The sequence below is a fragment of the Rhinopithecus roxellana genome, chromosome 13 (genome assembly GCF_007565055.1).
Source record: "Rhinopithecus roxellana isolate Shanxi Qingling chromosome 13, ASM756505v1, whole genome shotgun sequence".
Lineage (NCBI taxonomy): Eukaryota > Metazoa > Chordata > Mammalia > Primates > Cercopithecidae > Rhinopithecus > Rhinopithecus roxellana.
The window spans coordinates 5,088,546-5,109,353 of NC_044561.1; the positions used below are offsets into that span (position 1 = coordinate 5,088,546).

Genomic DNA, 20,808 nt, shown 5'->3' on the forward strand with positions numbered 1-20,808 from the left:
CGAGACTGCGCTGCACCATTGCACTCCAGCCTGGGCAACAAGAAAGAAACTCCATCTCAAAAAAAAAAAAAAAAAAAAAAAAAAAAAAATATATATATATATATATATATATATATATATATATATATATATATATGGAGGAGACTTTCAGGTTAAGATGCATAGAGAGAGCACTGCCTCTGGAAGGCCATAAATCCACAACAAAGAGATATTTAAAGATATAAATACACAAGGACAGGAAGAACAGGAAAGGGGACCCACCAGCAGCAGAATCTCTGGAAGCTGGAAAGCAGATCGGCTGGTATTACCTGACTGAGCTGATCTCAGACAGCTAAATCCCTCCCAGGAGTGGGGAAGGCTGCGAGCCAGTCCTTATGCATACAATAGAATCCTCAAAAACTTAAGAATGGGCAGCAGCTGCTGCTGCTTCTAGAGCTAAGGGTGAAAGAAGGCTAAAACAAAGATGATTATTTGGAGGTGCCTTTGAGAAACAGATCTTTAGGTCCCCTCCAGCTCCCCAGCCACTGGGTGATGTCCCTCCCCTACTTTGGGACCCATCTGGGGTTTCACGGGAGAGGGACAAATGGTCTCTGGGCCAGGTGCAGTGGCTCATGCCTGTAATCCCAGCTATTCAGGAGGCTGAGGCAGGAGAATTGCTTGAACCTGGGAGGCGGAGGTTGCAGTGAGTCGAGATCGTACCGTTGCACTCCAGCCTGGGCCACAAGTACGAAACTCTGTCTCAAAAAAACAAAAAAGGAAGGAAGGAGGGAGGGAGGGAAGGAAGGAAGGAAGGAGGGAAGAAGGGAAGGAGGGAGGGAGGGAGGGAAGGAAGGAAGGAAAGAAAAAAGAATATTGGTCAGACACAGTGGCTCAGGCCTGTAATCCCAGTGATTTGGGAGGCCAAGGCAGGAGGATTACTTGAGGCCAGGAGTTCAAGAGCAGCCTGGGCAAAATGGTCAGACTGTTTCCTTTTTTCTTCACCAAAAGCAGATACTTGAAAGACCCTGTTTCTACAAAAGGAAAAAAAAAAATAGCTGGGTACTGTGGCTCATGCTTATAGTTCCAGCTACATAGGAGGCTGAGTCGGGAGAACTGCTTGACCCCAGGAGTGTGAGGCTGCAGTGAACTATGACTGAACTACTGCACTCCAGCCTAGGTGACAGAGGGAAACCCTGTCTGAAAAAAAAAAAAAAAAGAAGCCAGATGCAGTGCCTGTAATCCAAGCACTTTGGGAGGCCAAGGCAGGCAAATCACCTGAGTTCAGGAGTTCAAGACCAGCGTGGCCAAACATGGCAAAACCCCATCTGTACTAAAAATACAAAAATTAGCCGAATGTGGTGGCACATACCTGTAATCCCAGCTACTTGGGAGGATTAAACATGAGAACTGCTTGAACCTGTGAGGTGCGGGTTGCAGTGAGCTGAGATCACACCACTGCACTTCAGCCTGGGTGACTGAGTGAGATTCTGTTTAAAAAAAAAAAAGAAGAAGAAAAGGCCGGGCGTGATGGATCACACCTGTAATCTCAGCAGTTTGGGAGGCCGAGGTGGGCAGATTGCCTGAGCTCAGGAGTTCAAGACCAGCCTGGGCAACACAGTGAAACCCCGTCTCTACTAACATATAAAGAATTAGCCAGTCGTGGTGGCGTGCGCCTGTAATTCTAGCTACTCAGGAAGCTGAGGCAGGAGAATTGCTTGAACCCAGGAAGTGGAGGTTGCAGTGAGCCAAGATCGCACCACTGCACTCCAGCCTGGGAGACAGAGCGAGATTCCATCGCAAAAAAAAAAAAAAAAAAAAAAGTCGGCCGGGCGCGGTGGCTCAAGCCTGTAATCCCAGCACTGAGACGGGCAGATCACGAGGTCAGGAGATCGAGACCATCCTGGCTAACACGGTGAAACCCCCGCCTCTACTAAAAAATACAAAAAACTAGCCTGGCGAGGTAGCGGGCGCCTGTAGTCCTAGCTACTGGGGAGGCTGAGGCAGGAGAATGGCGTAAACCCGGGAGGCGGAGCTTGCAGTGAGCTGAGATCCGGCCACTGTACTCCAGCCTGGGGCGACAGAGCGAGACTCCGTCTCAAAAACAAAACAAAACAAAAAAAGTCAGCAAGAAAAGGAAGTTACATGGATACAGCTAGAGGTCATTACCCTAAGCAAATTAATGCAGAAACAGAAAATCAAATACCGCATGTCCTCACGTATAAATGGGAGTGAAACATTGATATACCTGGACATAAAGATGAGAACAATGGACACTGGGAACTCCTAGAGGTGGGCAGGAGTGAGGCAAGGATTGAAAAACTGCCTACTACTGCCATGGTCACTATCTGGATGACAGAATCAATTGTACCCCAAACCTCAGCGTCACACAGCATACCCATGTAAGAAACCTGCATATGTAACCCCCAATGTAAAATTAAAGGTGATAGTAAAAAAAAAAAAAAGACGTCCGGGCACAGTGGCTCATGTCCCGTAATCCCAGCACTTTGGGAGGCCGAGGCGGGTGGATCACCTGAGGTCAGGAGTTCGAGACCAGCCTGACCAATGTGGTGAAACCCTGTCTCTACTAAAAATACAAAAATTAGCAAAGTGTCACGGCACATGCCTGTAATCCCAGCTGCTCAGAAGGCTGAGGCAGGAGAATCCCTTGAACTGGGGAGGCAGAGGCTGCAGTGAGCTGAGATTACGCCACTGCACTCCAGCCTGGGCAACAGAGTGAGACTCTCTCTCAAAAAAAAAGAGAGAAGAAGAAGTTAGAAAAACAACCCTAGAAAAACAGCCCTAGAGGCCCTACATTCTGAGTAATAGGAGTTCCAGAAAGAGAAGTGATTGCTACATAACACACATTTGAAAAGAAAGAGAAGTGAGAAAATAGAGGGAAGGAAATCAAAGAAATAATCCAACTTCTGAAAAGTAAAGAATGAGCTTCCAGCAGGAAAGCGCCTGTTGAGTGCGGGCACAGTGGAGGAAATGAGGCTCCATAATTAGCTGGGTGTGTTGGAGCTCACCTGTAATCCCAGCTACTCGGGAGGCTGAGGCAGAAGAATTGCTTCAGCCCAGGAGGCAGAGGTTGCAGTGAGCTGAAATCGTACCACTGCACTCCAGCTTGGATTACAGAGTGAGACTCTTGTCTCAAAAAAAAAAAAAATTAGGCCCACATAGAGGAATATCAGTGTGAAATTGCAGAACTCTGGGGCCCAAAATCTTAAAAACTTTCCAGGAAGAACAAAATCGGTTACATATAAAGGATCCACAGCGTGGCCAGAGCAGGAGGATTGCTTGAGCCCAGGAGTTGGAAACCTGTCTGAGCAACATAGTGCGACCCTGTGTCTACAAAAACAAAACAAAACAAAACAAAAAAGAACCAAAGGCTCCCGAAACAGAATGGCTTTAGCCTGCTCAACTGCAGCTGGCCGACAGCGTCTCTTCATTATTCTGAAGGACAACGAGCTCCAGCTCAGCCAAGCGTCAGTCATCTATGGGGTAGGATGCAAGAATTCAGCAATGTTACCTTCCGGGCAGTCTTTCTCAAGAACTCCTGGAGGACAGGCTCAACACAAGCAAGGGGGGACCAAGAAGGAGGAAGATGTGAAATCCAGGAAATAAAGACCCATGCAGGAGGGGGCGGGGGCATCCCCAGGGGTGGTGAAGAAAGACCCAGGAATGGTGTGTGTACCCGGCCTGTGCAGCCTGTCCAGTGGGGAGCAGCATGACTTGAGACGTGTTGAGAGCTGGCATTACCAACACATCCCTGCTGCCATGCTGCTCATTTAGGTACAGAATGCCCCACGAGCCTGGCCTAGATTCTTTTTTTTTTTTTTTTTTTTTTTGAGACGGAGTCTCGCTCTGTTCCCCAGGCTGGAGTGCAGTGGCGCGATCTCGGCTCACTGCAAGCTCCGCCTCCTGGGTTTATGCCATTCTCCTGCCTCAGCCTCCCAAGTAGCTGGGACTACAGGCGTCCGCCATCTCGCCCGGCTAGTTTTTTGTATTTTTTAGTAGATACAGGGTTTCACCGTGTAGACCAGGATGGTCTCGATCTCCTGACCTTGTGATCCACCCGTCTCGGCCTCCCAAAGTGCTGGGATTACAGGCTTGAGCCACCGCGCCCGGCCTTTTTTTTTTTTTTGAGACAGAGTCTCACTCTGTCACCCAGGCTGGAGTGCAGTGGTGTGATCTCAGCTCACTGCAACTTCTGCCTGCCGGATTCAAGCCATTCTCCTGCCTCAGCCTCCCGAGCAGCTGGGACTACAGGTGCCCACCACCACGCCCTGCTATTTTTTTATATTTTTAGTAGAGATGGGGTTTCACCGTGTTAGCCAGGATGGTCTCAATCTCCTGACCTCATGATCTGCCCACCTTAGCCTCCCAAAGTGCTGGGATTACAGGCGTGAGCCACTGTGCCTGGCCCTGGCCCAGACTCTTGCCTGCACCTGGCTGGTCCCAATCACAGGCTGAGAAAGCCCTGTTCTTGCCCTGCTGCCTGGGTCTGCTGAGGACACATGGCCCACCTGACAGGTCTCACCCTGCTTCTGAGGTCTGAGCACCCTGCTCTTCAGGGCACTGTGAGCTCAGAAGCAAGAGACAGAACAGCTCATGCCCCTGACCATTTCCTGCTGAATGTCCATGCCACAGCTCTGCTCAGCGTCCAAACAGGGGAGCCCCACCCACAGCCATGCCCTCTGCCTGCCCCAGAGGAGGCTCTTGTCAGTGCCCACAGAGGCTGGGCCCAGCCTGTACCCCAGGCACTCAGCTGAGTTTATCTTTCCGGGAGTCTTCTGGCCTGGCCATGGCGCCTGTTCTGCCCCAGCCGGGGGTGTGCTGCCTCTCTGCACACATAGTACTCAGGGAAACACACCTGGGTGGGATTCATAAAACCCTAAAGGAAAGCACAGGCGTGTTCCACCCAAGTCAAAGTAAAGGTGACCTCTTGGGTGGGGAGGAATCACTGGGGAGGTCACCAGGGCGCTCCTAGGACGCTGGTAATGTTCTGGTCATAACCTGGGGAATGGGCACACCTGGTATTATTATTGTAATGTATACACGTGTGTGTGTGTGTGTGTGTGTGTGTGTGTGTTTAATTGAGTTTTGCTTTATCACCCAGGCTGGAGTGCAGAGGTGTGATCTCGACTCACTGCAACCTCCGCCTCCCGGGTTAAAGCAATCCTCCTGCCTCAGCCTCCTGAGTGGCTGGGATTACAGGTGCACACCACCGCACCCAGCTAATTTTTCTATTTTTAGTAGAGATGGGGTTTCACCATGTTGGCCAGGTTGGTCTCCAACTCCTGACCTGACGTGATCTGCCTGCCTTGGCCTCCCAAAGTGCTAGGAATACAGGCGTGAGCCACTGCACCCAGCCACATGTGTCTTATTTTTGTTTTATTTTATTTTGTTTTTTGATAAAGAGTCTCACTGTGTTGCCCAAGCTGGAGAGCAAAGGTGTGATCTCGGCTCACTGCAACCTCCGCCTCCCAGTTCAAGCGATTCTCCTGCCTCAGCCTCCTGAGTAGCCAGGATTACAGGCACCTGCCACCACACCCAGCTAATTTTTGTATTTTTAGTAGAGACAGGGTTTCACCATGTTGGTCAGGCTGGTCTTGAACTCCTGACCTAGTGACCCACCCACCTCGGCCTCCCAAAGTGCTGGAATTACAGGCATGAGCCACCGTGCCTGGCCAGAAAGAATTTTTAAAAAGTAAAAGTGGCCAGGAGCGGTGGCTCACACCTGTAATCCCAGCACTTTAGGAGGCCAAGGCGGGTGGATCACCTCAAGTCAGGAGTTCAAGACCAGCCTGGCCAACATGGTGAAACCCCATCTCTACTAAAAATACAAAAATTAGCTGCGCATGGTGGCAGGCGCCTGTAATCCCAGCTACTGGGAGGCTGAGGGAGGAGAGAATCACTTGAACCCAGGAGGCGAAAGTCGCAGTGAGCTGGGATTGTGCCATTGCACTCTAGCTTGGGAGACAAGAGCGAAACTCCGTCTCAAAAAAAAAAAAAAAAAAAAAAAAAGAAAGAAAGAAAAGAAAAGAAAAGAAAAAAGAAAAGAAAAGAAACCAACCCAGAAGAAAAAGATGAATGATGAATGGAACCAAGCCTGGGTTATCCTTGTCTTTAGGCCAACACAGTCAAAAATAGATTATATATGTTTGTCTTTTAATAGAGGAAGAGGTCCACAAAGGCAACAATGCCAGGTCCTAGGAAAGCCATACTGCAGCCTGGCTGGAAGGAGGCTCCTGGCCTCTGTGTCTGGGTAGAAGTAGCCACTGTTCTCCTTGGCCCCTGCAGGATCAGTTTGGCCCAATGTGGCCGGTGCAGGCTGAGGGGTGTTGCCAGTCTGAGTTGGCTGGGACAGCCTTGGGCTGCAGCAAGACAGCCACAGTGCCAAGGGCCTGGAGCTGGACACGCCCTACATGGGAGTGGACCTGGGCAGCTGGAGGCCACCTCTGGACTGTGATGATGGGAGTCTCCCCTCACTGAGCGCCGAGCATCTGAGGGGTGTCCTGCCTGCATCACCGCCTTGTGGCTTCATCAGTCCCACGAGTTTGTGCCCATTTTACAGATGAGGAGATGGAGACCCAGAGAACCAGTTAGAAAGTGGTCGGGCCAGGACTAAGAGTGCAGCGCACAGCCTCCGTGCCCTGCGTCAACAGCTCAAGGAACTGGGGTGCTCCGGAAATGGGGCCAAGGCTGCTGAGCGGGAGGACGCTCAGGGCCCTGCCCTCAGGAGAGGTAATCCCCCACTCGGAGATCGGTCTTGTTGCCGCATTTTATAGATGGGAAAAGTGAGACTAGAAGAAACCACAAGCGACACGCCGGCGGACACACGGCAACGTTTTAGGTGCTGGGTCTGACCGGGCGGCCATCACCGGTCACTGCGGGGAGGAGAAGGAGCCGAGAGGCTCGCTCGCGGCCGGGGGGAGGCAGAAGCGCGTCCCGCGGGAGAGGTGGCTTTGAGTGAGCTCCCGGTCCCGCGGGGATGCCAGTGGGTCCAGGGCCCGGGCTGCCAGGCGGGGCGGGGCGGGGCGGAGCGGGGCGGGGCGGGGCCGGGCGGCTGAGAGGGGCGGAGCCTGGCGGCTGGGAGGGGCGGGGCGGATGCGGGCACAGCGGTCTGGCTAACTCCTGCCAGGCAGTGCCCTTCCCGGAGCGTGCCCTCGCCGCTGGTGAGTGAGGACGGGGCGCGGAGGGGGCAGCGGGAAGTGGGGGCCCGCACGGCTGCGACTCTGACAGCGCCGCGGGACAGAGGGAAACTGAGGCCGGAGCCGAGGACTGGACACCCGAGGGGGTGGCCCGGGGCAGCCCTTGGGGCTCGGCTATCGGGTCAGGGGCGGAGGCGGCGGGCAGCCGGGTCTGGGCCTCCGCGGCCGGGGTTCCTGCGCGGGCCGCCTCCGACTGGGGGTTCGGGAGGGGAAACTTCGGCAACTCCTCCACGCCCCGCCCCTGCTTCTCCTGCAGGAAGCGCGGTCCCAGGAGAGGCCGACGCTCCCTCTCCCGCCCATTCCGCGGATGGGCAATCCCAGGCGGCGCTCCCTTCAGGGTCTCAGAATGTCTGGGAGACCTCCGGCAGGATCTTGATCCCCCGAGACACCCCGTTTCATAGTGGAGGAGAACAGCCCAGATCGGAAAAGTTTTTTTTTGCCCAAAGCCGGTTAGAGGCCCCCTGGCCCTCGATTCCCAGTGCGGGGCTCAGGTGCACTGCAGCCTAGACGGGACTTACTCTGAGCCGAGCAGCCTCTGGGACCTGTCTGCTTCCCCTGCCCCTTGCAAACACGACGGAGCCCAGGTAGGAGAAGCGGGGGCTCCCTGCTGTGAACACACTGCTGGCCAGGGCAGCTTCCAGAGGCCATGGCCTGGCGTGGGCCTGGAGCCCCTCTGGCCAGCCTGCCAGGGGCCGGCGCTACAGGATACCAGCAGTGTGCCCTGGGCTGGATTACAGGAGAGACAGGACTTGAGGCTGTCCCAGAATGGACTCAGTCAGGGCGAGGATATTAAGGGAGGTGGTGTACAGGAAGCAGTTGCCCAGCTCGCCTGGCACACAGCAAGCCCTGCCCATGAAGGCCTGCTGCCAGAACGTGGGCGAGGCCCGGCGTCTCTGTGGAGTCGGTGGCGCCCGAGACAGGGCAGCGTCAGGCAGGTTTCCACTGGCGGTGAAAGGGGCTGTGTAGCAAGGGCAGGAGAGCCAGCCTCAGCCCAGCAGGGGAAGGGGGCCCCTGAGTCTCCACCTGGCTGCTGGCAGCCCCACAGGGAGGCTCCGCGGGAATCCTGGGCTCCCAGGGGAGTGCTGGAAACTGGGGGAAACTGAGGCTTACCAAAGAAGCCTTTGTCCAGAGTCATGCAGCTGGTGTGGTGGAGCCAGGGCCTGGACTCGTGCAGTCTGATCCCAGCCTGCCTCCTCCACTGTGCCCCGAGGGCCACTTGTTTCCTGGGAGTGTGTCTGTGTGTGTGTGCACACACACGTGCTGTGTCCTGTTGTCTGTACAGACTTGTGCCTGGCGTGAGGCGCCATGTCTCGCTGGATCTACCAGAAAGTATTCACAGCGGGTTCTCCACGTGGCGTGAAGGGCTTGGACTCACAGGGAGGGAGCCTACTTTTCACTTTAGCTTTTTCAGTATTTCAGTTTTGAATCTCTGTTTTGTTTTGTTTTTTTCTTTCTTTCTCTTTTTTTCCTTTTTTTTTTGTTTGTTTGTTTGAGACAGGGTCTTACTCTGGTACCCAGGCTGGAGTGCAGTGATGCAATCATAGCTCACTGCAGTCTCCGGCAGAACTCCCGGGCTCAAGCGATCCTCCCACCTCAGCCTCCCAAAGTGCTGGGATTACAGGCGTGAGCCACCATTTCTGGCTTATTTGTGTTTTCTTTACTTTTGATTGTGCAAACAATGCCTGGATATGCTCTCTTTGTTTAAAACAGTAGTCTTTTTTATTTTATTTTTAACCACTGGACCACTAGGGAAGTCATTCTTAATTTCTTCTTTATTTTTATTTATATATATTTTTTGAGTCGGTGTCTCTCGCTCCATTGCCCAGGCTGGAGTGCAGTGGCTCGAGCTGGGCTCACTGCAACCTCTGCCTCCTGAGTTGAAGTGATTCTCCTGCCTCAGCCTGGCTAATATTTGTATTTTTAGTAGAGACGGGGTTTCACCATGTCGGCCAGGCTGTTTATTTTTCACTAAAAAAAAGTTTAACCCCCGAACCTTGAAGGAAAGGGAAGGAGTCTTTCTTAACAGAACCAATTCCCCTTGGACACCCCACCCTCACCCTACCCTTTGCCAGGCCACTCGATGGCCAGGTTGGCTGTAGATTTTTCCAGACCTGTGGGCTGTTCCACTGGTTACTTTCGTAATGAAAAACGCACACAAAGTCAGGACGATTAGCCATGAGTCATTTTTAAAAAGCCTGAAAACAAGTGTCTGGGACAATGGTGGCTTCATTGGAGAGACAAGGCTCAGGGGAGCTGGGTGCAGCGGGGGGTGGTGGTGGGGATCAGAGAAGGGACACATTCCTTATTCTGTTCCTGGATCTCCTTCTTTTTTTAGTTAGTTAAGTTTTGCTTTTTGTTTGTTCGGTTTTTTTCTTTTTTCTTTTTTTTTGAGACGGAGTCTCACTCTGTTGCCCAGGTTGGAGTGCAGTGGCGTTATCTCGGTTCACTGCAACCTCCACCTCTTGGGTTCAAGTGATTCTCCTGCCTTAGCCTTCTGAATAGCTGGGACTACAGGCACCTGCCACCACGCCTGGCTAATTTTTGTATTTTTAGTAGAGACAGGGTTTCACCATGTTAGCCAGGCTGGTCTCGAACTCCTGACCTGAGGTGATCTGCCTGCTTCAGCCTCCCAAAGTACTGGGATTACAGGTGTGAGCCACCGTGCCTGGCCTTCTGGGTCACCTATAGGGAGGTCTCCGAGAACAGAAAGACACCCTGAAATCCGCTGGCTCAACCACCACCTCACAGATGGGGACACAGAGGCCCAGGAGATGAGATACCTTGGGGCAGCTCTGGGTCTGGGGTCTCTGGACCAGGAGTGAAGTCTCACAAGACCTGGAGACCCTGAATCCCATCCTTGGTGGGGGAGGGCTCAGATCCTGCAGGGCCTGATGCTCTGTGGGGGCTGGGATGTTGCTGTGACAGGTGGAGAGAGCAATGCTACTGGCCTTGAGAGAACCTTCTGGCGCAGTTCACAGGTGGGGTGGAGTGGCCTGGGGCCTGTGGGTCCAATCCTGGCACTGCAGGCTTTATGAGCCCTGTTACAGATGAGGAAGGAGGCTGAGACGGGTGGTGACACAGATGCTGGCAAGTGGCCATGCAGCCCAGAGCAGGCCGGCAGACACTCGGCTCAGAGGGAGGGGTGGGATGAGTTTTGGAGTCACTCAGACCTAATAAGTTCTGTGATTTCTCATGTCTCAGTTTCCTCATCTGGAAAATGGGACAAGGCATGAGTCCACTATGGAGGCCAAGTGGGCCGTGTGGCTCAGGGAGAAGCAGCTAGTCCCCTGTGGCCACTGTGGGGACTAAACAAGGCGGTGACCTTCGGGATGAGCACGGACTCCACCATGCAGGCCCCTGCCTACCAGAGGCCCGTGCACAGCCAGAGCTGAGCAAGGCCTGGAGCCTTCTCCTGCCTCCACGTCCTGCGCCCTCTACCCTGCCCCGATCTTGCCCCTGTTTTGGGGGCACTGCTCCGTGCAGGGCATTTTCACCTGTGGCGTGTCCAGGGGCTCTCGTGGCTGATAGGGTCTCATCTCAGGTCCAAGCCTTGAGGCCCTGTCTTCCCCTGGAGGAAATGGGGCTAGTGGCCCCACACCGATACCCACAACCCCTCTCTTCTCTAGAGTTTTCAGGGAAACGTTGTTGTTCCACCCCTTCCTCCCTTGAGCGACCCCAGGCCCCTGAGAAGCAGACACGGCGGGTTTACCCACCTGATGTGGCGGGAAGCCGGGCCCAGAGACGAGCCTTGGGTGGAGGCAGAGCCGAGGTCCGGATCCCTATTCACCTGGAGACAAAGGGGCATAGGTGGCTTCACCCCTCTGCCTGAACCCCGAGTCCCATCCCTGCCATGTGTGCCCCCTGGCCCACCCCAGCCTTCCCTGGGCCCGTCCCAGAGCAGATTTCTGGACCCTGCCTAGCCCGGCCCAGCATGACTCATCATGATAGGTACCGCCCCTGCCCACCTGTTCCCTGGTTGGGCGATTCAGGAGCCAGGCAGTTCCCCAGAGGCCTAGGAAACTCCCCGCCCGCCACCAGGCTTTCTCCATGTGGGGCATCTGACCACCCTGTTTTCTGGTGGGGCAGACCCTCTGAGCCCCTTGGCCTTGTGGGTCATAACCACAGCCAGGCCTGAGAAGGGGGCAGCCTGGGGTGGGAGTGTGAGCACGGGACTCAGAACCGGCTCCAGACCCTGCTCTCTTGCTGTGGCCTTGGGAAAGCCACCATGCCTCTGTGACTTTAATTCGTTCTGTACAATAGGGGACCTGGATGGTGGTCTCTAAGGTCGTGTCAGCAGGAACACTGGGTGAGTTCCATTTGTGATTTACTGGGCTCCGAGTGTGCACCTGGCCCTGGCTGGGTGCTGGGGCCAGGTGACAGAATCGTGGGGAGAAGTTCTGCCACATGCTACAAGGTGAGGACCTCTAGAACATGACGCTCAGTGAAGGAAGCCAGACACCAGGGCCACACACTGCATTGAGACCAAATGTCCAGGACGGGCAAGTCCCCAGAGAGAAGTCAGATTGCTGGCTGCCAGGGGTCGGGGGAGGGAGGGGAGCCACTGCTGATGGATACAGGGTTTCTTTTCGGGGTTGAAAATGCTTTGGAACTTGATACAGAGGGTGGTTGCACAACAATGGCAATATACAAATGCTGCTGAATGGTGCACTGGGGGTTTCCATTTGTTGCATGAACATCACTGACAGTGCATCAGCTTCCGTGTGGTATCAAGGGGTTCTGGATGTGCATGTGTCTTATGCTGGTGGTATTAACCTTGCTCGCCTGGACAGGGACACCTGTGAGACTGAGAGTGGGCCATCAGTGTGGGGCAGGTGGGCCTCACCTGGGGGTGTCCTGGGAAAACGCACGTACAGGCACCCTGGTCCGGCTTGTTTCCAGCGGAGGCTGAACGAGGCTCCTTATGGTTCCCCCACAACGTCACTCAGCTGTGGACTCACGCAGGCTCCAGCAGAGCGGCGGTTATGTCTCAGTTGCCCAGATGAGCAGCAGGCTGAGCTGGCCTGGGCTTACCTGAGAGGATGTAGTGGGAGGCTGAGCTGGGAGGTGGTCCCAGGGCTGTGGTCCAGAGCTCCATATCCACTTGGCGGTGGTGCAGGGCCAGTGCTCAGCAGTACCTCCCGCCCCGGGGAAGGTGGCCTTTCATATGTGTAGTGACATCAGACCCCCACTACCACCCCATTAGCAGTGTACCCTGGAAGCTGGAGGGTGGAGCAGGAGGGAGGGGGCGGGGCAGGAGGGAGGGGGCGGGGCAGGAGGGAGGGGGTGGGGTAGAAGGGAAGGGGAGGGAGAACACAGGAATATTTCTTGCCGGGACCTAGGTCACATGCCCAGCCCCCAAGAATGTCCATCCTTACTGCTCATCTGTGCAGCAAGCCTTGGGGGATGGGGTAACTGTCCCCATTCAACAGGTGAGAAAACTGAGGTCCAGGGAGGGGAGAGAATCATAGTAAGTGGCAGCATGGGAATCTGCTGGATGCCTGACACTCTGATTGTTCCTTTAAAACAGGCCGGGTGTGGTGGCTCACGCCTGTAATCCTAGCACTTTGGGAGGCTGAGGCAGGCAGATCAACTCAGGTCAGGAGTTTGAGACCAGCCAGGCCAACATAATGAAACCCTGTCTCTACTAAAAAATATAAAAACTAGCCGGGCGTGGTGGTGGTTGCCTATAATCCTAGCTACTTGGAAGGCTGAAGCAGGAGAATCGCTTGAACCCGAGAGGCGGAGGTTGCAGTGAGCAGAGATCTCGCCACTGCACTCCAGCCTGGGTGACAGAGCGAGACTCTCAAAAAAAAAAAAAAAAAAGGGCCCTGGCCAGGCATGGTGGCTCATGCCTATAATCCCAGCACTTTCAGAGAACAAAGTGAAAGGATCACCTGAGCCCAGGAGTTTGAGACTAGCCTGGGCAACATGGAGAGAACTTGTCTCTACAAAAAAAATACAAAAAATTAGCTGGGCATGGTGGTGCATGCCTATAGTTCCAGCTACCTCCAGGCTGAGGTGGGAGGATCCCCTGAGCCTGGGAGGTCAAGGCTGCAGTGAGCTGCGATGGTGCTGCTACTCTCCAGCCTGGACAGCAGCGACACTCTGTCTCTGAAATGTAAAATACAGTAATGTTCATTATACATATTTTGGCAAACAAGTAACATAGTGAACTTAGCATCATAAATCCTGCTGCCAAGGGTGGACTCTGGAATCCTGAGTGGCTGGCCTGTGGAGGGGCCTTGCACAGACGTCTCCACTGCCCTGTGCCTCAGGTCTCTGTTGGCAGACAGCCATAAGGTGGCATCGCTCCCTTGCAGGGTGAGGGTTCATGGCCAGTGTTGGGGTAAAGCTTGCCAGGCCTGGCATACAGCCATTTCCCTGGAAATGCTGGCTTTATGATTATGACTGTGGCTAATATCTTCATGCATTGGTTACAATTAAGAAAAAAAAAAATGCATATCTAGGCTGGGTGCAGTGGCTCACGCCTGTAATCCCAGCACTTTGGGAGGCCAAAGCAGGCAGATCATCTGAGGTCAGGAGTTCGAGACCAGCCTGGCCAACATGGTGAAACCCTGTCTCTACTAAAAATACAAAAATTAGCCTGGCATGGTGGCATGTGCCTATAATCCCAGCTACTTGGGAGGTGGGAGGCTGAGGCGGGGGAATCCCCTGAACCTGGGAGGCGGGGGTTACAGTGAGCTGAGATCGTGTCATTGTATTCCAGGCTGGGCAACAGAGTGAGACTGTATTAAAAAAAAAAAAAAAAAAGCATATCTATATTATCCATTCTTTGCCAAAATTGGCGTCATTCTGTAGTCTATGTATATTCTGCTTTCTTCGTGTTACAGTGAGAACAACTTTTTCATCACTAAAAAGCCTTCAAAAGCTTGGTTTGTGAGGGGCCAGTCTTTAATAGTCCCTGGCTGCTGGGCACTGAGGTGGCTTCTGTGCTCACCCAGCTCCATGGATCCCAGGCCAGCAGCTGCCCCTTCTCCCTGGGGCCGGCTTTGCCCTTGCCCTTTGCCCTTTGCCCCTGCCGAAGCCTACATTCAGCACAGTCTCTGCTGACCCCCCTCTGCCCCCACTTGGCTGTCTCCATGTCCCCCGGACTGCTTGTCTCTCGCGTTCCCCTGGGGAGAAAGTGCTCACTGTTCTTCCCGTGGCATCTCCTCCCTGGTCCCCGGTCAGAGCGTCCCTTTCTGAGGTCCAGGCTCCCTCAGCCCCAGTCTGTGCCCACTCAGGGCCTCCCCAACCCCGTGCCTCCCTGGGTCCCAGCCCTCGCCCCAGCAGGCCTTGCTGCAAGTTGGCGGAACTAAATCCGGTTGTGTGGCTTCTTGTCTCAGACAAGAGCAGAGGACCCCTGATTCTCCACCTAGAATCAGAGTGAGTGGGACATTAACCCTTCATTTTTTGATGAGGCCAGGGTGGGAGCCATATTGCCACCGGGGCAGAGCCTGGCCCAGAGTGCACTGTGGCCCCAGGCAGGCTGCTGTCCATCTCCGGTGCATGGGGAAGGGGCGGTGGTTTTAGTGGGGCCCGTGTGGGGTGCTGAAACAGCTGTGTAGAGACGCTCCTTGCTGCTGTGCACTGAGCTGTGTTCAAGGTAGGTAAGCATTGATATCCCATTCTATTGAGGGGGAAACTGAGGCCCTGAGTTGATGTGATTTGCCTGAGGTCACAGTGAGGCAGTGAGGAAAGGGATCTGACCCAAACTCTGATACCAGTCACCAAATGAGTGAGTGAGTGAGTGAAAGGTGAATGTGAAGTGCTGGACTGTAAAGCACTGGCCTGGCAGAGCCCCCAGAGCTGGGACTTGGCCCAGGGAGGCAGGCTGGGAAGGCTTCTTGGTGGAGGGGACCCAAACTGGCCTCGGAAGAGGCAGCAGGGAGGAGGGGTCAGTGCCAGGAGACCCAAGGTCGAGGTGAGGGTGGACAAAGGTGAGGCCAGGCAGCTGGGGCAGGAGCAGGGCTGGAAATGTGTTCACTCAGCCACTCCTGCCCTGCACATCTCTGCGCCTCCTGATAAGCCAACTGGTTGACCTGTGGGTGACAGGCCTTTCGGGGATGCTGGAGGAGACACAGGCCTAACCCCGTGGCCTCAGGAATGCCCTCACCCAGGCTTGTCTTTTCTTTCAGAGCTCCCCTGAACAGCAGCTGCAGCAGCCATGGCCCTACCCTGGGTGCCCGCCATGGGCTTCACACTGGCGCCCAGCCTGGGGTGCTTCGTGGGCTCCCGCTTTGTCCACGGCGAGGGTCTCCGCTGGTACGCCGGCCTGCAGAAGCCCTCGTGGCACCCGCCTCACTGGGTGCTGGGCCCTGTCTGGGGCACGCTCTACTCAGCCATGGGGTAGGTGGGCGCGTGCGCTGGCCTGGGGATGAGCCTGGCCCTTTGCAAGGAGAGGCCTGGCCCAGGACAGAGGGTCTCCTCCAGGCGGGCCACGGGCCACGGCATGGTTTCCCCAGCCCCATTTGGCAAGCCAGGGTGGGGAAGCTGTGGGCCTGTTGATTGCACAACTGAACTTTCTCCTCCTGGGCCCCTGGGGGGATGGGTCAGATGCTCACCCCACCCTGGCATCCCTGCCATGTTCACAGCTCCAGGCGGAGGCCGGCTTAGTGTGTGAAGGTTGGCCTTGGGCAGCGGCATGGATGCTTTCTAAGATTAACAATGGCAGCGACAGCCCCAAGAGCAGCTCCTCTGTTGAACTCCTGCCCAATGCCAGGCTCATCTCATTCATACTCAATGCCCCCCCATGATAAGGGGCCTCCCAAGGACACAGGGCTTGCAAGTGTTGGACCCCGCACAGCCCCCTTCAGGCTCAGTCTGGCCTGAGTCCCTTGGGACAAGACCAGGGGAATTCCATCTGGAAAGGACATGCTGGGAGGGACAGGGTGCCTCTTGGTGGCTGTAGAGGGGACTGCACCCAGGAGGTGGGGAACTGACTGCCTTCTGGAATGTTCCCTGCATACTGGTTCCGTATCAGCCCAATGCAGGGTGGGGACGCAGGTGCCAGGCACTCCAGGGGGCAGATAGCAGAGGCCAGGCCAGGCACCCAGCTTGATGGGAATAAGGCCCTGGAACCTGGGTGTCACCTGGGCCTCACCCCTTCCGGCCCAGGCCCTGCCCAGCCAGGCTCCCACTCTTTCCTGGCTCCAGTGTCCCCACCCTGCTTGGCCTTCCTATACCAACTGGTCCCAGCCTCTCTTTGGGGGAACTTTTTGGGGTTCCCTGTGGCTCTGGATAAGGCAAACCCCTCCTTAGTAGGTGAGAGCCAGGGCTCTGGCCCCAGCCGACCGGACTTTATCCACTGATGGCCTGTCAAGAGATCTCAGTCACTTCGCCGCCTGTGCCTCAGTCTCCTCACTGTAAAGGGGCTGCTGATACTGCCTGCCTTACAGCATTATCAGGAGGCTCAAATGAGTGAATGCTTGGGAGGTGGTAGGGCCTGGCTCCTGTGAGTGCTGGAGGGCATCGGCTACTGTTACTGGTGGTGCTACTGTTGCCCTGTGTTAATAGCTCCCATGACCAGGCCTCCCCCTGGACCTCAGCCTGCAGTCACAGACTGACTCGGGGTCTCACATCTGCCTCACAGCCTTTGCATGTCCTGTTTCCTCCCCTGAAAAACTCCTATTCATCCTTTAAGGCCCAGCCCAAATGTCCTATCCTCTATGCAGTGCTCTGGCTAGGTTAAGAGCCTCCTCTCTACCTATTCACACCATGTGCTTCCCCTTCATAGCAGTGACACTGACAATAATGGCAGGTATTTATTGAGTGTCCTATATGCTGGGTATCGCATGAAGCACTGCCAGTGTGCTAATTAGAATCCCTACAGCAACCCTATGAAAAATGAAGGCCCAGAGAGGTCAGGCAACTTCCCTGAGATCACACAGCCGTCAGTGTTAGGTCACGCATGAGCCATCACTGTGTCACTCGGAGGTGGGCAAGCCTCCTGGCCTTGTTCCTGATGGTGCTCTGAACCGCGGCCTCTGTTTCAGGTACGGTTCCTACCTCGTCTGGAAAGAGCTGGGAGGCTTCACGGAGGAGGCTCTGGTTCCCCTGGGCCTCTACACCGGGCAGCTGGCCCTGAACTGGGCGTGGCCCCCCATCTTCTTTGGTGCCCGACAAATGGGCTGGGTAAGTGTGGCTACGGCATGTGTCCCTGATCCCTGGATCCAACCCTTGGAGGCCCTGGGGCATTACATATGACACTGGGCCAGTGTCTGTAGGCGGGGCCAGGGGAGGCCAAAGGCCATGTCTCTCTAGCTCTAAGCAGCCCACGCCCTGGAGCCTCCCCTCTACTGACTCTCCTTCAGTGAGGGAAGCTATTAAGGCAGAAGGGGTTGCAGGGTGGGTTTGGGGGCCACTGTAAAGGAAAACCCACATGAAGCCTGGTACTGTGTGGGCAGGGTCACTGGCCCCTCTACATGACAGCTGCTTCTTTTTTTTTTTTTTTTGAGACAGAATCTCACTCTCTCACCCAGGCTGGAGTGCAGTGGTGAGATCTCAGCTCAGTGCAACCTCTGCCTCCCAGGTTCAAGCAATTCTCCTGCTTCAGCCTCCTGAGTAGTTGGGACTACAGGCACATGCCACCATGCCTGGCTAATTTTTTTATTTTTAATAGAGACAGGGATTATTATTATTATTATTTTTTTTTAGACAGTGTCTTGCTCTGTTGGCCAGCCTGGAGTACAGTGGCACCATCTCGGCTCACTGCAAGCTCCGCCTCCTGGGTTCACGCCATTCTCTTGCCTCAGCCTCCCGAGTAGCTGGGACTACAGGCACACGCCACCACGCCCGGCTAATTTTTTGTATTTTTAGTAGAGATGGCGTTTCTCTGTGTTAACCAGGGTCGTCTCGATCTCCTGACCTCATGATCCGCCCGCCTCAGCCTCCCAAAGTGCTGGGATTACAGGCATGAGCCACTGTGCCTGGCCTTAAGACAGGGTTTTACCATATTGGTTAGGTTAGTCTTGAACTCCTGACTTTAGGCGATCCACCCGTCTCGGCCTCCCGAAGTGTTGAGATTACAGGCGTGAGCCACTGTACCTGAAAAATAGCAGGTTTTTGTTTGGGCCTTGTAGTAATGCTGGAAGGTCAGCGCTGCCCTCAGTGGAGGCTCTGAGCTCAGAGAGGGGAAGGGACCTGCAAGACCTCTCTAAGCCACCACCGCACCCTTGAACAAACCGAGTTCACTTCAGGCATGTCACGTGCACCCCACACATGGCATGGGTCACGCAGGAGGACTGTTCCCATTTTACAGATGAGGAAACTGAGGCTGAGATGGGGGAGGGGCTTGGCCAGGTCACTCAAGGGTGGAGTGGGGGTGAGTGAGGCTCCTGACTCCCAAATCCAGCAGGAGTTGGGCAGTGGGACACGCACTTGGGTGGACGTGGTGCCTCAGGCCTCCCTGTCCTTCCTCCCCCAATCTCTGCAGGCCCTGGTGGATCTCCTGTTGGTCAGTGGGGCGGCAGCAGCCACTACTGTGGCCTGGTACCAGGTGAGCCCGCTGGCCGCCCGCCTGCTCTACCCCTACCTGGCCTGGCTGGCCTTCGCAACCACACTCAACTACTGTGTATGGCGGGACAACCGTGGCTGGCGTGGGGGCCGGCGGCTGCCAGAGTGAGTGCCCGGCCCACCAGGGACTGCAGCTGCACCAGTAGGTGCCATCAGTGATGGTGGCTGTCACGCTTTCACAACCACTGGGCCTGCTAGTCTGTCAGGGCCTTGGCCCAGGGGGTCAGCAGAGCTTCAGAGGTGGCCCCACCTGAGCCCCCACCCAGGAGCAGTGTCCTGCGCTTTCTGCATGCTCAGAGCATGTTCTCGGAACATGGAATTTTATAAGCTGAATAAAGTTTTTGACTTCCTTTACCATGGCCTTTTTGCTTGGGTGGGACCCCCGGCCACAGGGAAGAGGGGGAGCTGGGGCTGCACTGGAGCTCGTCTCTGCGGGATCTGCCTGGGCTGCCTTCTCCACACAGGGCTGGATCCGCCTGGAGCTGCCCCACGCTTCCTGGGACACTCCCGAAGCCCTGCAGGAGATGAACAGAGCAACCCTGGGTGCCACCCTGGAGCCCACACTGGTGCAGACCCAGCTGGGGCCATGGGCTTCGGCAGAGGGAGGGGGTCCTGTCCACTTCCCATGGCTTCCGGGATGCTCAGCCCGGGCCCTTGAATGGCTGGGCCCACAACCAGTGTCGAATGCCTAGTCCTGCCCAATGCGTGGCCCTCAGCTGGTTTTACCCAGGACAGAGCTGGGGGTGCTGACTGCCCCGTCCCCCAGGGGCCCAGGCTTATGGCAGCTTCACTGCACCAGGGATAGCCCCACAAACACCCAGTTGGCTCAAGAGGGTGTCCGAGGCAGGAAAGGTTAGGTCCCGACTTCAGCAGACAGGGCCTCCTTGCTGGCCCAGAGCGGCCAGGATTGGAGGTGTCACAGCCACTCACTCCCTCACCCCGACTTCCAACTGGGCGACCCATGACCTCTCCAGGCAGCTGTCTGGAGTAAACGAGCCAAGAACCACACGCAGCCAAGAACCACACGCAGTGCTCCTCCATCCTGCTATTGGTCACCACATCCATGCAGCACTCAGCAACACAGCCCACGGCTCCCTCCCCGCGGCCAGGCCTGACCTGCTGGGCATTTTGTTTTTGGCGGCTAAGTTCATCCAAACTGGCAAAATGTTCATAGAGAGCTTGCCATCACTCAGCAGCCCGTGGCTGCTGCTTCCTCTCCTTTCTTCCCCCACTCCTGTGCCCTCTCCCAACCCGAACCTCAAACGCAACGTGATGTTCACAAAAGCTTGGACACAGTGGCTCACACCAGTAATCCCAGCACTTTGGGAGGCTGAGGTGGGAGGACTGCTTGAGGCAAGGTGTTTGAGACCAGCCTGGGCAACATACGGAGACTCTGTCTATACCATCCACTCTGGCGCACGCACACCACACCCACAGCTACACCCACACCCACATCCACACACACACACGAAAGAATGAACAGCTCAGGGAAAAGATGAGCAAAGGCAGTCGACTGCATTCTTCTGACAGAAGGGATGGCTCCCGCCCAGGGGCTGAGCCGCTCCATCCTGACCCTCAGCCTCACGCTCCCTTGACTCTGGCAGAGTTTGATGCCCGACAGATCACACTCTGCAGGACCCAACAGCTTCGTGGCCACAGGCACTCAGCTGAGCTCTCAGCCCACATGGCTTTCCTGATGCTCACCGGTGCAGAGGAGCCAGCTGGGGAGCCTCTGCGTATCCTTTTTATTAATTCTGAAGTTCTCCAAGACGCTCAGAGTTGAATTCCTCCAGAGCTCTGTGCAGACATTAATCCAAGCAGCGGATGGCAGAGAGGTCCTTGCTAGCAAGAAACTTACAGGCCAGGCTGTCTCCTGCTCCAGCATGCCAGTGAGCAGGTACCATCCCTGCAGGGCACAAGGGTATCCTTGGAAGTGTCAAGGGACACCTGAGTGCATGCCAGACACTTAGGGATTGGAGAAAGTGCAACCCAGACTTCTGCCATCTCCGCCCAACTCATGGGGTTGTTCATCTGTAGCAAATATCCCACATGGTTCCTGCTGGCCACAAAACACGCACTACCACAAAAACGCCCTGGAAAA

The 20,808-nt window shown here is 55.3% G+C and overlaps 1 protein-coding gene across 3 annotated transcripts; it reads left to right on the forward strand.

Moving 5' to 3' along the window:
- The first annotated feature begins 7,066 nt into the window (after positions 1-7,066).
- On the forward strand, positions 7,067-19,061 carry TSPO (translocator protein). 3 transcript variants are annotated; one of them, XM_010370867.2, is made up of 4 exons: positions 7,067-7,157; positions 15,332-15,542; positions 17,189-17,327; positions 18,628-19,061. In XM_010370867.2, the coding sequence occupies exons 2-4, from the start codon at positions 15,361-15,363 to the stop codon at positions 18,814-18,816; spliced, it is 510 nt and encodes a 169-aa protein (XP_010369169.2). In that variant the 5' UTR covers positions 7,067-7,157; positions 15,332-15,360; the 3' UTR covers positions 18,817-19,061. The 3 variants fall into 3 exon arrangements, with proteins under 3 accessions (XP_010369169.2, XP_010369240.2, XP_010369297.2); XM_010370938.2 differs by lacking the exon at positions 7,067-7,157 and adding an exon at positions 7,471-7,777; XM_010370995.2 differs by lacking the exon at positions 7,067-7,157 and adding an exon at positions 11,454-11,499.
- The last annotated feature ends 1,747 nt before the right edge of the window (positions 19,062-20,808 follow it).

Coding starts and splice junctions, on each gene's coding strand:
- TSPO (XM_010370867.2), top strand. CDS start 15,361: ATGGCCCTACCCTGGGTGCCCGCCATGGGCTTCACACTGGCGCCCAGC. Junction 15,543..17,188: donor ACGCTCTACTCAGCCATGGG/GTAGGTGGGCGC, acceptor CCTCTGTTTCAG/GTACGGTTCCTACCTCGTCT. Junction 17,328..18,627: donor GTGCCCGACAAATGGGCTGG/GTAAGTGTGGCT, acceptor CAATCTCTGCAG/GCCCTGGTGGATCTCCTGTT.